The sequence below is a fragment of the Oncorhynchus kisutch genome, linkage group LG2, assembly GCF_002021735.2.
Source record: "Oncorhynchus kisutch isolate 150728-3 linkage group LG2, Okis_V2, whole genome shotgun sequence".
Taxonomy (NCBI): Eukaryota; Metazoa; Chordata; class Actinopteri; order Salmoniformes; family Salmonidae; genus Oncorhynchus; species Oncorhynchus kisutch.
Genome location: NC_034175.2, coordinates 36504201 through 36517414, shown reverse-complemented (window position 1 = coordinate 36517414; position 13214 = coordinate 36504201). Strand labels below are relative to the sequence as shown.

The window sequence follows — 13214 nt, the reverse complement described above, 5'->3', positions numbered from 1 at the left end:
AACGTGTATGTTTTTATCTGTGTATGTTATGTGTGTGTGTGTGTTCTATGTCTGCGTGTGTCATTACGTTTTATCCCTAGACCAAGACTCAGACGAGTTGCACGTAGCCAACGTCACTTCCAGCAGCCTGACCCTGCACTGGGCCAGCCCGGACCCCAAGTACATGGCCTACTTTAAGGTGGTGGTGACGCGCCTGCGTGACAACACACTGGTGTTGAGGAGAAATGTGACGGGCACAGAGCTCACTGTTGGCGGCCTGGAGAGCGCCCAGACCTACCACGCCGTGGTGACCATGCACACCGCCCAGGGCCACGTTGCGGCCACCCACAAAGGCATTATTACCACCAGTAAGTCCATGATACACACCACAGCGATTGTCTGGTCTGCTTAGGTTTTCCCCGTTTTTCCCCTGCAATGGTAATGTCAACCTGAAAATCATTGTTAATGACAGTTTTGCCTGAGCAATTGATAGAAATGTGTATACTGTACAGTAGTCCTATTTCGGCATAATAAAATATCTAAAGTATTGTTATTGTGATAATTAAATTGGTATTGTGATAAAGGTGGTTTTCCTCTTTCGGAAAACCATCTTTCTTTCTTATATTTTATTGGAAGATTGTTTTTTGTGCAAGGCAAAACAAAACATGCCACCTGGTGGCAGACTAGCCACACAACATCCATAAATATCTGTATAACTGAATCCACTGACCATTATTATGTAATATCTGATTGGACAGAAGCAGCAGCAGAGCATAAGGTCACTGCCCCCATGGAGGTGACAGGTATCATGGCCACTACACCACTGGACAAACCAGAGATTGGTGAGTGACACCTGTCTCTGTGTGTGTGTGTGTGCGTGTGTTTTTTTGTGGTTTTACTATCCTTGTAGGGACCGAAGTCCTCACAAGGATAGTAAAACGTGGAAAATTCAGACAAGTGGGGACATTTCGCTGGTCCCCACAAGGAAAAAAGGCTATTTTAGGCTTATGGGTTAGGTTTAGGGTTAGAATTAGGGTTAGGGTTTAGGGATTAGGTTTAGGATTAGGGGTTTGGGGCTAGGGTTTAGGGAAAATCAATTGTTTTGTCCCCACAAGGACAGTAGAACAAACGTGTGTGTATATGTGCGTGCGTGTGCGTGTGTTATGTGCAAGGGGTGGCGAGGGTTGGCATGTGTGAGCGAGGGTTGGCATGATTTCAAACCATGTTTTCTTCAAACAATTAGCAGATTTATTAGGCATTGAGGCTAATTTGAATTGGCCCACTAGGAACTTTCCATTTGAACTCAAAAAGAGCCAGCTTTTACTTTTGAGAAGCCGCCCCTTGGCTTGCCTGGTTCAGAGATTGCCTTTCATTCTGGCTAATGGTCTCTAATGGGATTCATTGTGTTTGCGTTTGCATTGGCAGCATTGTTGTTACTCCAATAAATCCAACAGTATGGTTCAGAATCACTCTTCAACACACAAAAGCTTTTCACACATAATGCACAATGATTTTCAAGTTAAAAGCCCACTCGTAAATCATTTATTCAAATAAAAAAAACATGGGTGTAAATATCACAGAGAGGTCCTTTAATTAAAAAAGGTGCCTTTTTAATCTATATTCAGAAGGGGCCGACTGGCCATCATGCTAAATGGGCTGGTCAGTTTTTTTGCCCAGTTGGCCCATCTAACTTTTTAGCACAAAATGCTCCTCATCTGGTTAATAATGGGGGCCTCAAGGAACAATAAATCTGGTCACAGTCCGCCCTTGCAAGAAGAAACCAACCCTACCATTACACTTGTTTACACTGAGTTGAACTGGGATCGGAACGCAATCATGGTTACACTAAGACACTGTGTAGTCATGATCGCTAGCAGTAGCCACAGCAGACATTTTGGAATGGCACGTCGCGTTGAACAAGAAAGGAACTGATTGGCTGACACTGCCATTCCAAAATGGCTGCCGTGGCTACTGCTAGACTGCATGAGGACGAAAAGGGCAGTTTTCTGTAAAAAAAAATAAACAAGCAGTATTTCTGCCCCTGATAGTAAGTTATGCTGCCAAAAATATGGGGCATGGAGAAAATTATTACTTAATAAACAACTGAACTGTTCACTGAAATACAATCTCTTAACTATTATTATAGCTCCTGTAGCTTTTACAGTGAGAGAGAGAAAAAGTATTTGTAGAAAATAACTCCATTGATGAAGATTTATTGCTCACATGTTGAGCCTTGGAGTGAGGCCACTGCACACTCTCCCTTATGGTAGAGAGCGTACGGTGGGAATAGCTAAGAGATTAGTTAATCTCCTGAACCAGCGAATCAGGGAGTTTTTGAGGGGGGCTGCCTCTGAGATTCAGATAACTCTGAGAACTCACAAACACAACTACTATAGTTGTCATAGTGACAAATGATTTTAAAAAAATCATATACAGTTGAGGTCAGAAGTTTACATACGCCTAAGCCAAATAGATTTAAACTCAGTTTTTCACAATTCCTGCATTTAATCCGAGTAAAAAATCCCTTTTACGTCAGTTCGGATCACCACTTTATTTTATAATAGTAGGGAATGATTTATTTCAGCTTTTATATATTTCATCACATTCCCTGTGGGTCAGAAGTTTACATACTTTGGTCAAACGTTTCAGGTAGCCTTCCAGAAGCTTTACACAAAAACTCCTGACAGAGCTGGTGTAACTGTGTCTGGTTTGTAGGCCTCCTTGCTCGCACACATTTTTTTTTTCAGTTCTGCCCACAAATGTTCTATAGGATTGAGGTCAGGCCATTGTGATGGCCACTCCAATACCTTGACTTTGTTGTCCTTAAGCCATTTTGCCACAACTTTGGAAGTATGCTTGGGGTCATTGTCCATTTGAAAGACCAATTTGCGACCAAGCTTTAACTTCCCGGCTGATGTCTTGAGATATTGCTTCAAGATTTCCACATAATTTTCCTACCTCATGATGCCATCTATTTTCTGAAGTGCACCAGTTCAACCTGCAGCAAAGCACCCCCACAACATGATGCTGCCACCCCCGTGCTTCACGGTTGGGATGGTGTTCTTTGGCTTGCAAGCCTACCCCTTTTTCCTCCAAACATAACGACGGTCATTATGGCAAAACAGTTAAATTTTTGTTTCATCAAACCAGAGGACATTTCTCCAAAAAGTACGATCTTTGTCCCCATGTGCAGTTGAAAACCATAGTCTGGCTTTTTTGTGGCGGTCTTGGAGCAGCGGCTTGATCCTTGCTGAGCGGCGTTTCAGGTTATGTCGATATAGGACTTATTTTACTGTGGATATAGGAACTTTTGTACCTGTTTCCTCCAGCATCTTCACAAGGTCCTTTGCTATTGTTCTGGGATTGATTTGCACTTTTCGCACCAAAGTACGTTCTTCTCTAGGAGACAGAACACGTCACCTTCCTGAGCGGTATGACGGCTGCTTGGTCCCATGGTGTTTATACTTGCGTACTATTGTTTGTACAGATGAACGTGATACCTTCAGGCATTTGGAAATTGCTCCCAAGGATGAACCAGACATGTGGAGGTCTACAATGTTTTTCTGAGGTCTTGGCTGATTTCTTTTGATTTTCCCATGATGTCAAGCAAAGAGGCACTGAGTTTGAAGTTAGGCCTTGAAATACATCTACAGGTACACCTCCAATTGACTCAAATGATGTCAATTAGCCTATCAGAAGCTTCTAAAGCCATGACGTAATTTTCTGGAATTTTCCAAGCTTTTTAAAAGGCACAGTCAACTTAGTATATTAAACTTATGAACCACTGGAATTGTGATACAGTGAATTATAAGTGAAATAATCTGTCTGTAAACAATTGATGTAAAAATTACTTGTGTAATGCACAAAGTAGATGTCCCAAATGACTTGCAAAAACTATAGTTTGTTAACAAGAAATTTGTGGAGTGTATGTAAACTTCCGACTTCAACTGTATATTTTCATGATATACTTACAGTATACTTACAGTATATGTACATATTATATTTACAGTATATATGATATACATACAGGTAACTGACAAAATAAAGGAAACACTTGAGTAAATGAGGGTTCTGGTGGCTGTTATGGTGTCGGGGGCATATTCCTGGCATAGTTTAGATCCACTCAAACCCTTAGAGGGCAAGGTAAATGCCAATAAATACACAGCCATTCTGAGTAATCACCTTCAACCTATGGTGAATCATTTCTATTCTGATGGGAGTGGTCTCTTCCAGGATGCCAATGCCCCATTCACAGGGCACGAGTGGTCACTGAATGGTTTGATGAGCATGAAAATGATGTAAACCATATGCCATGGCCGTCTCAGTCACCAGATCAACCCAATTGAACACTTAGGCCTATGGGAGATTCTGGAGCGGCGCCTAAAACAGCGTTTTCCACCACACATCAACCACATGATTGCATTTCTTGTTGAAGAATGGTGTCGCATCCGTCCAATAGAGTTTCAGAATTTATGCCAAGGCGCATTTAAGCTGTTCTGGCAGCTCGTGGTGGCCCAATGCCTATTAAGAGACTTTATGTTGGTGTTTCCTTTATTTTGACAGTTACCTGTATATGTATATATATATATATATATATATATATATATATATATATATATATATATATATATATATATATATATAATTGGTCTTGATTGAAGCCAGTCATATTATTGCAATACTATGCAATGATAATGCTATTTTAAGAAGATATACTATTACTGTGTAATGTGCAAAGCAGGAAGGACTTTGCAGTAGGGTGGCTTTGACGGGTGCGCTTGCGTCCAAGACTGTGGTTGAATTCATGTACTTTCTCAGCATTACCGAGAGGTACTTGTGGAGTTGGCCCACCGGGATTATGTACAGATGGTGGTTTCGCTGCAGAACATGGGGACCACACATCCACAGACCTACTCAATTAGTAAAATGTACTAACATTAAAATGTATTAACTCTGATAGCAACATGGTTTAGGGAGAAGCAGCTGATTTCATATCAACAATTCACCAATACAAACCTATGCTACTTTACAGTCTATGCCTGTTCCTACACTCCTTGTTCAAAATGACTCACATTGATAGATGTACAGCTACTGTAATATGCAATAGTCCTACTAATAGATTTTTTAGTTTAATTTATCCGGCAATGAGATACATTTGATTACCTTATCAAATGTTCTGTTTTCACATTTCACTTCCAAGCCAGTGACAATACCATTACATATTCATTAAATACTGTTTAGTCATGGCAGACAACAAGCTGACACTATCTCAAATATGCTTTCAGGTGGGTGTTGTTCATCTTAAGCATACTTATACAGCTCTCCTCTCTCTCAACCCTCTCGTGACTGGTCTTGTTTTGCATGCTCTAGCTAACGAGCTCGCAGAGCCATGCTCTCTTAACTATAACCTTGGAATGGCGTGCAAAGACTTTCAGGCTACGTGTTCCTTTGACAGAATGAACGGCATCTGGTATGGTGGTTGTGGTATGGTGGTTGTGAAAGCATTGTCAATAGGTTCGAGACTGAGGCCCAGTGCTTAAAACGCTGCTTGAGGTCAGGTGAGTGGTCCTTGTTGCCATGTTTTCCAAAAGCTTGCCGAGGATGTTTGCACCTGTCTGGTCTTATTTGACTAACTAACTAAATAGCCAATCATAGACCGTAATTCGCTTGATAACAGTTGTCGTAAGAAGCCCTGATAGCTAATGTCATGATACAGGATGCAATTTAGGTTACCTGGTTAGCTAGCTGATAAGCTAACCATGTTAAGCTTACATATTGTTGCCTATCATGACTGTATATGGCATCTATTACATCACAGTATAAAAACAGCTCTATGACGGCGCATACAATTAAAGTGTTAAGGATGTTGTAGATCCGTTTGTAAAAGGTTGTTGCTTGAGTTTAGAAACTCTTTTTTTCCCCCCTGTTTGACAGCAGAGCCTCAGCAACAAGTGGAGCAGCAGCCCGAGACGGAGATCCTTCCAGCTATTGGTAAATTCCCCTATTGGTAACACATTCTATGAAGTGCAGTATACAGCATTATACAGGGCAGTGCACAGACCTTTTGGGGGGCATGTGCTCAAACCAAAAAACAGGACCCCCCCCCCCCCCCCCCCACACACACACACACACACAAAAAAAGGTGTTTATATAGCAATATAGCTGTTTCGTTGTTACCCATCTGCTTTTAGTCAGATACCTTTATTAGGACTTAACTAAGCATGGCAGGTTGCCAACAGTGGAACATAAATGGTTTTGCTTCCATATGGGTGGGTAAACAGAGGATAATGTACAGTAGTATACACCTTATCAGAGGTGGATGTTCCATCTGTCAATCCATCGTCTAAAATAACATTTCTCAGGGACAGACAATATTGCAAATATTGTGTATGTGTAAATAAATGCTCATTGGAGTTTTCCTTCAATCTTGTCCTGAGGGCAGCTCCGCCTCGAGGGCAGAAGGCATGGGATTGGTTGGATGAAAGCCGTGCAAACAGCGGGCGGCGCTCACAGCGACGAGTGAGAATAAAAGGAAAGAGAAGAAAAGGCTCCCTAGGTGGTAGGTTGGTGGTATAAAGGGGGCGTAACAAAGTTACTTTGTATATGATGTGCCATATACAAAGTTGCTCTTTGGAATCTTACCATAACCCCTAACCTTCACCAATAACATGTATTTTCGAAACTTAACCCAACCCCTAACCAATTGGGATTACTTGTCACATGTCACACCTAACCTTAACCAAACACATGTTTTTCTGCCGTTGAGGCAGACCTGCCCTATGAACAAGATAAATTAAATGTTATTGTTTTTGTTTAAATATCATGTCTGTCTTCTTTCCTGCTTTTCACTGACAGCACCTGTCAACCAAGGAGTCATTGCCGCAATAAAAACGTAGGAGGACATTGATTCATTGTCAACATATACCTCTACTGAGGAGATTCTGAGGAAAATCAACAAAAATGACCAAAGAGAAGCTATACCAAAGGAGAGGTGGCTGCACTGGATTCCACAAACAGGATTTGATCAAAATGAGTATTGAAGTAGTCTATATTACAAAAAGAATGAAAGCAAATCAATTTGCTGCATGATTTTTCCTACTGGTGCTACATAGTGTTTTTTGTGTTTTTTTTTCTCTGGTTGAGTTGCGGAGAACATCCAGTGTTTGTAATGTAACATTTCTGGAACAGTTACAGAATATGTTTTTCATTAAAAAGTTAAACTCGTCATTTTATTAAGTAACGTGTATGAATATCTTGGGACACAGATTTATCAATAAATCCTTATTTACATATGCACATGCACATACACTCACAAGTCCACAGTGACTTTGAAAGAGTCATCATACGTTTGTATTACTTCACTATATCTCCCAATACAGACATTCACTCATCATGCTGATGTTTACACAAGTCCAAGCTGGCAGTGTGTATATAATGACAGTTAAACCAGTTTCTCAGCAAGGAAAGGAATTCATCATGTAATGTAAATTCACTTCTAGAACCACTGCCACAAACACACATGTTCCAGTTTTTGAATATGGAATGTACTTATCAAGCTGTTAGTGTTTTTTTTGTTGTCTTGTTTTACTTAACTTTGTGTTTCATCTGGGAACGGGGGGGGGGGGGGGAATAAACATTTATTAGACTTTCTAATAAACTTGAGCAGTGGATTTCTTCTTTTTGGTATATGACTCAGTTTGAGAGCAAAGCTCTTTAACAGTACTGACTGGTCCCTGGAGACTGTGAAATGTTAGACTGACCAAAAAAGAGAGAGGCCAAAAGGACAAAAAACGAAGACCGAACAGAGTGAAAGATCCTGTGTGTGTGTGTGAGTGTGTACGCGTGCGCGCGTGCGATACTGACGCAACTTAGGATCTTTTTTTTTTTAGATAACTCATGAGAGGAGTGAGAAAAGGCCAAACAAAGCACTTACCGTCAAACAGAAGTCATTTGAGGCAAGGGATTGATTACCTAACCACCATAGAAATCCAGATGATATACTCTAGGTGAAATAGACCTAGTAGGCACCATTTAAGTATTATGTTCCACTGTTGAAGATATAATTGCCATGGTATGATTGGCTTAACATTGTGCTCATTAAGTTGCTGCACTCATCTAAGTTGACAGGTTAATTGTAACAAGTGAAAGTATTTATCTGTGGTCTATCATGAATTTTTATCACAACAACTGTCTATTTAAGGCTGGTACAGTAGACCATACTTTATACTTCTGAGGCTTAAATGGATGAGAGACACTGAGCCTTGCCTGTCCCAGGCAGAGATAATGCTGGCCAAATAGTTTACAGGGTGAACCTCTGTAAATGAGAATGTGTTCTCAGTCAACTTACCTGGTAAAATAAGGGTTAAATAAAAATCTTTGTAACACTAAGACTGCACTTTCATGCTGGCTGCAATGAAATTCCAGCCCGTGTAGAAACGGGTCAAGTCCAAGGAGCTCAAACTGTTCTGGGTACTGTGAAGGAGGAAATGTGATTTATGAGTTTGTGCTTAGTAGTGTTAGAGAAGGGGTCCAGTGACCCCCCGAACTCAGCACAGTAACTCCAGATGCTCTACCTCTGCAGTTGTTTTGATGGCCAAGATAGGACTGTTCCCTTCACAAAAATGTTCCTTAAAAACGCAAAAAAAAATGAAGCCCTGTCACAAATGAGACATTTAGATCAGGGAATGAGGGGAAAGGCATTCAACTCCCTAACCTCTTTTTAATGTTGATCACTATGGTAACTCAACAAGCAACAGTGTCACAACATTTTGACTGAACCTTCTGTGAATCTCTTTGGAAGTATTTATCAAAAGATTATTGGAAAGGGCAAGTCATTTTTCTGATTGGACCTTTCAAGACTGCCCGTGTTTTATATTTAAAAAATGTGTCTTTAGACTAAGTATGTTATCAAATAGTAGAATTATAGTACTGTAATTGTTATACTTATACATGTAATCTGGATAAGCTTATAAATATGTAATAGTGTACACTTTCTGAGTAAGCCCTGTTGGCCGTGTGGGACTTATTGTACAGTACTTCAAGGAAAATTACCTTATGGCTGTGATCTATTTGCTGATGAGGGAGTGTTGAGATATCTCATGCTAAGTGTTCAGAGGCTTACTTGTCACAGAGCACTTAATAAAATACATGCTTGGTGACTTTATGTAACCATTCGCTTAGCATGCATTCACTAGTGAAAAGGTCTCCACTCAAATTAGCTGTTGGCAATTAGAAGTGAGACATGGGGTGTACTCACTAGGGACCAAAAGGAATCAAACGGGCTGAAACCGGGAGAGACTAATGTGAATTTGTCTGTTTGCAAAACGTTTTGCTAGAGTGTGCACTAATGAACACACTCATGGCATTACCACCAAGTCTCTTAGATTGCGCTGCTGGAGCTGTTTAAATGAGGAGTGTGGTGTACCATTATTTTATTCTTCAGAATGTTCAGGTTAGTTTTGTAAAACAAAATAAAAACTGTTAAACTGTTCTCAACAGCTGTGTGTTGCATGCGTAAGTCTAATGGCATGGAATCAAACACACACACACACAAACCATTATGCACTCTGGCACATACAGACATACTGGATACAAGCCTCATTCTGTTTTCCAGTTGGGTTTTGATCAAGCAAGCTTTTCGTGCTTGCTCTGCAATCTCTTTGTTTGTAAAAGCATCCCCATCCCGAATAACCCATTTAGTGTCCACTGTTTGCACTGATCAATAGTTTAAGCTGTGATAAATAACCAACATGTGTTCCAAGTGTCTCCCTTTATCGCTCATCCAAGAGAGGCTAACACAGCTTGACAAACACATGCACAGTGCAGTTATGTGAACTTGATAAGCAGCGTGTGGATTTCACAGTGACAGATGCATTGTTTTGTGTTGTTTTCCCCAACATATTTCCTGTGCTGCCACAGCTGAGCCCAAGCTAGCTAGCTCTTCCATGGTTCTCCAAGTGGTGTGGTTTGTCCTGAGAGAAGAACTCTGGCAGTGCAAACTGCTAAGTTGTCAGCCGTCCATGTAGAACAGAAACGAGGGTCATGCCAGACTGGCACCAACCGTGTCAGAGTTTCTGTGGGGCATGAGGAGTGACTAAGCGTTGTACTGCTGTGCATTCAGCGTGGGCCAAAGATTACGTCCCTCTCCTTGTCACTATGCCACCACTGTCTACCGAATTAACTCCCTTCACTAGAAACATCCACCCTCAGCGCTATTAACTTCACTTTATCATGGTCGTGGTTTCCAGTTGACAATTGTTTATCATGGTCGTGATTTCCAGTTGACAGTTGTAAGTGACAGGGTTCACAGAGAACTGCGTTCAAAACCATAGAATTAGTCCTTTTTTCTGTCCACAAACATGGTCGCCTACTAGTTATTCTTATTTCGACAGGCAGGTGTGTGACTAACCTCAGTGTGGGGAGTTTGCATCATCATCCTGTCACAGAGTTCCGACAATTGGTCATTTCATTGCAATTCCAGCCATTATCAGTCATGGTAAATGCTGTGATGAATGTTCGTAGGGGACTAATGACACCAAGTAGGGTAACACTTTATTTGGATAGTCCATCTGTAGATTCGCTACAGCAGGGGTGTCAAAATCGTTTCATGGAGGGCATGGTGTCTGCTGTTTATTTATTTTTTTACATTTTCAATTTAGACCTCAGCAACCAGGCGAGGGGAGCTCTCTACTAATCAGTGACCTTAATTCATCAGTCAAGTACAAGGGAGGAGCGAAAACCCGCAGACACTCAGCCCTCCATGGAAAGAGTTTGACACATGCTCTACAGACAATCAGTAATAACATGTCAACAGCATGTATTTAGCATTTCAGTGATATTTTAACAGTGTATCCCATCACTTGCACAAATGTCAAGCACATTTATAGATGATCAACAAACAATCAGGTGACTATCAGCAGCATCTCAACTGAATATCAATTACAATTTAACAGCATATGTGTTGTCATTCTAGTAACTATCTGTCTACAGTATTTGCTTTGGGACTATCCAAATAAAGTGAAAAACAAGTTTTCAGCTTAGTTGACGGTCTACATACAATCTAGTTCACATTCAAATATGTATCAACTGAAGAGCATGTTCAGTGCATTCACTAACACCCCAGTAACCCTCTATAGATATGCATTGGGACTATCTAAATAAAGTGAAAGTCTCTTTAATTAAGGTAATATGCTCAACACATGCAAACGTGCAACTGTTGTTGGGATAAATGAAATTACATTTTGACACTGGAGCACCTGGGAAAATAAATAACGAGGGAAACCAACAATTACTATGCTTAAACTTGTCTTTCCTGTTGTTGATGAATAAAGGCATCAGAGGCATTCAAATCAATTGTTTAATTAACAGAAATCAAAAGATTGTCTATCCACATTTTCGGCCTAATGGCTACTGGCTGCCAGTGCAAGTCGGGCAGTTGCCCAGGGAGAGAGTGAGTGAGAGAGCAGCGCCAAGGTAGTTAATTTCAACCAACACAAAGTTTTAGTATACTGTAAATGTGCCCCTGAAAGTGTGTGCCTCCACCACACACTTTTCAGGTGCATATGTACAGCAGTATTGCATAGTCATTTCACTGCCTTTTCACAAGCTATGGAAGGGGGTGAGAACCACGAGCCTCCTAGGTTTTGTATTAAAGTCAATGTACCAGAGGAGGACGGAAACTAGCTATTCTCCGGCTACATGGTGCTACCCTACAGAGTGCTGTTGAGGCTACTGTAGATCTTCATTGCAAAACCGTGTGTTTAAATCAATTATTTGGTGGTGTGTGTATATATTTAGTATAGTTTTATCTGAAAAGGTTAACTTTTTAAATATTTCACTATTTTAATTTTTCTGGAATTCACTGAGGAGGATGGTCCTCCCCACCTCTGAGGAGCCCCACCACTGCTTCAGGTCTTGGACAAGTTTGCTCATCACATGCATGGATCACCAAACCATCTCTGTTGCACTGGGGTACACAGATCCTTCTGCCTCTGTTTGCCACAAAACATGTTGTTGTTGTGCAGTAGGCTTGATTTCGAAACCCAGTCAGTTATATTGGTAGACTGATCTATGAGTATGATATCAAAGTGGGGTGAAACATAACTGAGGTGGTTCAATGAACCATAATCTCCTGATGAAAGCCTTGCTGTAGACTTGAAGACTTGTTTTAGCTTCCTGAACTCATCCCCATGGGCTTAGCTTAGTGGGCTAACACATTCTTGTGACATGCAGGAGACCTGGTTCAAATCTGATTTGAACCCAGTCACAAGAGCAAGATTAAATAAGGAGTGGAAAGACTATCCTTAGGTCTATGACAGGGCTATTAAACTATATTCTTATAGGGGCCAAATTGTGGTTCCCTTTCAGTCTGTCACTTGGTATAACATACTATGGAGAGTCAACGACAAATCTTATTCACCTGAAGCAAAATGAAATCACGCCCAACGGGTCAATGGATGCCATAATAGCGCAACTTGCATACATTTCCTCAATTCTCAGCTCTTCAACTCGCCTGAAGGAAGAGCGTGTCATGCAACTTTTCAAGCACACGAAGGCTACGAGATTCGGCTCTAACTTAGGTGTCTGTTAGTGAGGAAAGAGTACTCATCCCCTTAGACGTTGCGAGTTTTGGATCTGACTACTTTCTGCTCTGCTTGTGTAGCTAATGCTTCCTTGCTTGGGAAGGATTTGTGTTTGCTTATGCTCCTGCTCTTTAAGCCATTGCTTGCCTTGCTTGAGGTTAACCAGCCGAGTTTGAGCCACCAACCGTGCCCTAGGGCATGTGTTTTCAGAATGAAAATTAAAAATTAAAGATTAAAGTGCTGTCCTGTTTGCCTGCGGTGGAAACACGATCAGGAGGCCTTGGCTTGGAACAGTTCGTGTGACCATTGTCTCCGGCTGGGCTGACTTTGTGAGGAATATTGAGGCGGCTGGCAAAGGGTCTTCTGGTGAGGCATCCTTGGGAATGGGGTTGTCTAAGGCCGGTGGAGAGCAGCAGCGGTGGTCGGAGTTGATAGGGGTGTAATGCCAGCCGAGTGAGTCTCATTCCGGTTTCTCTACAAGTGTTCAGAGTCCGGATTCCAGGGATAAAATACTATTGTAGTGGGGTAATAATGATCATATATGCATATTATACCGTATATACCTCATATGCGACTCATAATAAGACTAAGCAACTAACCAAATAAACATTTTAATAGGCTAAGATCAAGGAATGTTCACAAGGATTGAATATC

At 41.1% G+C, this 13214-nt stretch overlaps 1 protein-coding gene across 2 annotated transcripts in view; it reads left to right on the top strand.

Moving 5' to 3' along the window:
- The window catches only part of LOC109904091 (uncharacterized), a 52751-nt gene extending 45147 nt beyond the window's left edge, over positions 1-7604 (top strand). The window contains exons 53-57 of one of the 2 annotated variants that reach the window (XM_031793738.1): positions 81-347; positions 738-821; positions 5917-5970; positions 6422-6538; positions 6835-7604. In XM_031793738.1, coding sequence (XP_031649598.1) covers positions 81-347; positions 738-821; positions 5917-5970; positions 6422-6538; positions 6835-6875 — 563 coding nt within the window. In that variant the 3' untranslated portion in view covers positions 6876-7604. Of the gene's footprint in view, positions 1-80; positions 348-737; positions 822-5913; positions 5971-6421; positions 6539-6834 lie in introns of both variants that reach the window. The other variant, XM_031793735.1, reaches the window with a different exon arrangement.
- The last annotated feature ends 5610 nt before the right edge of the window (positions 7605-13214 follow it).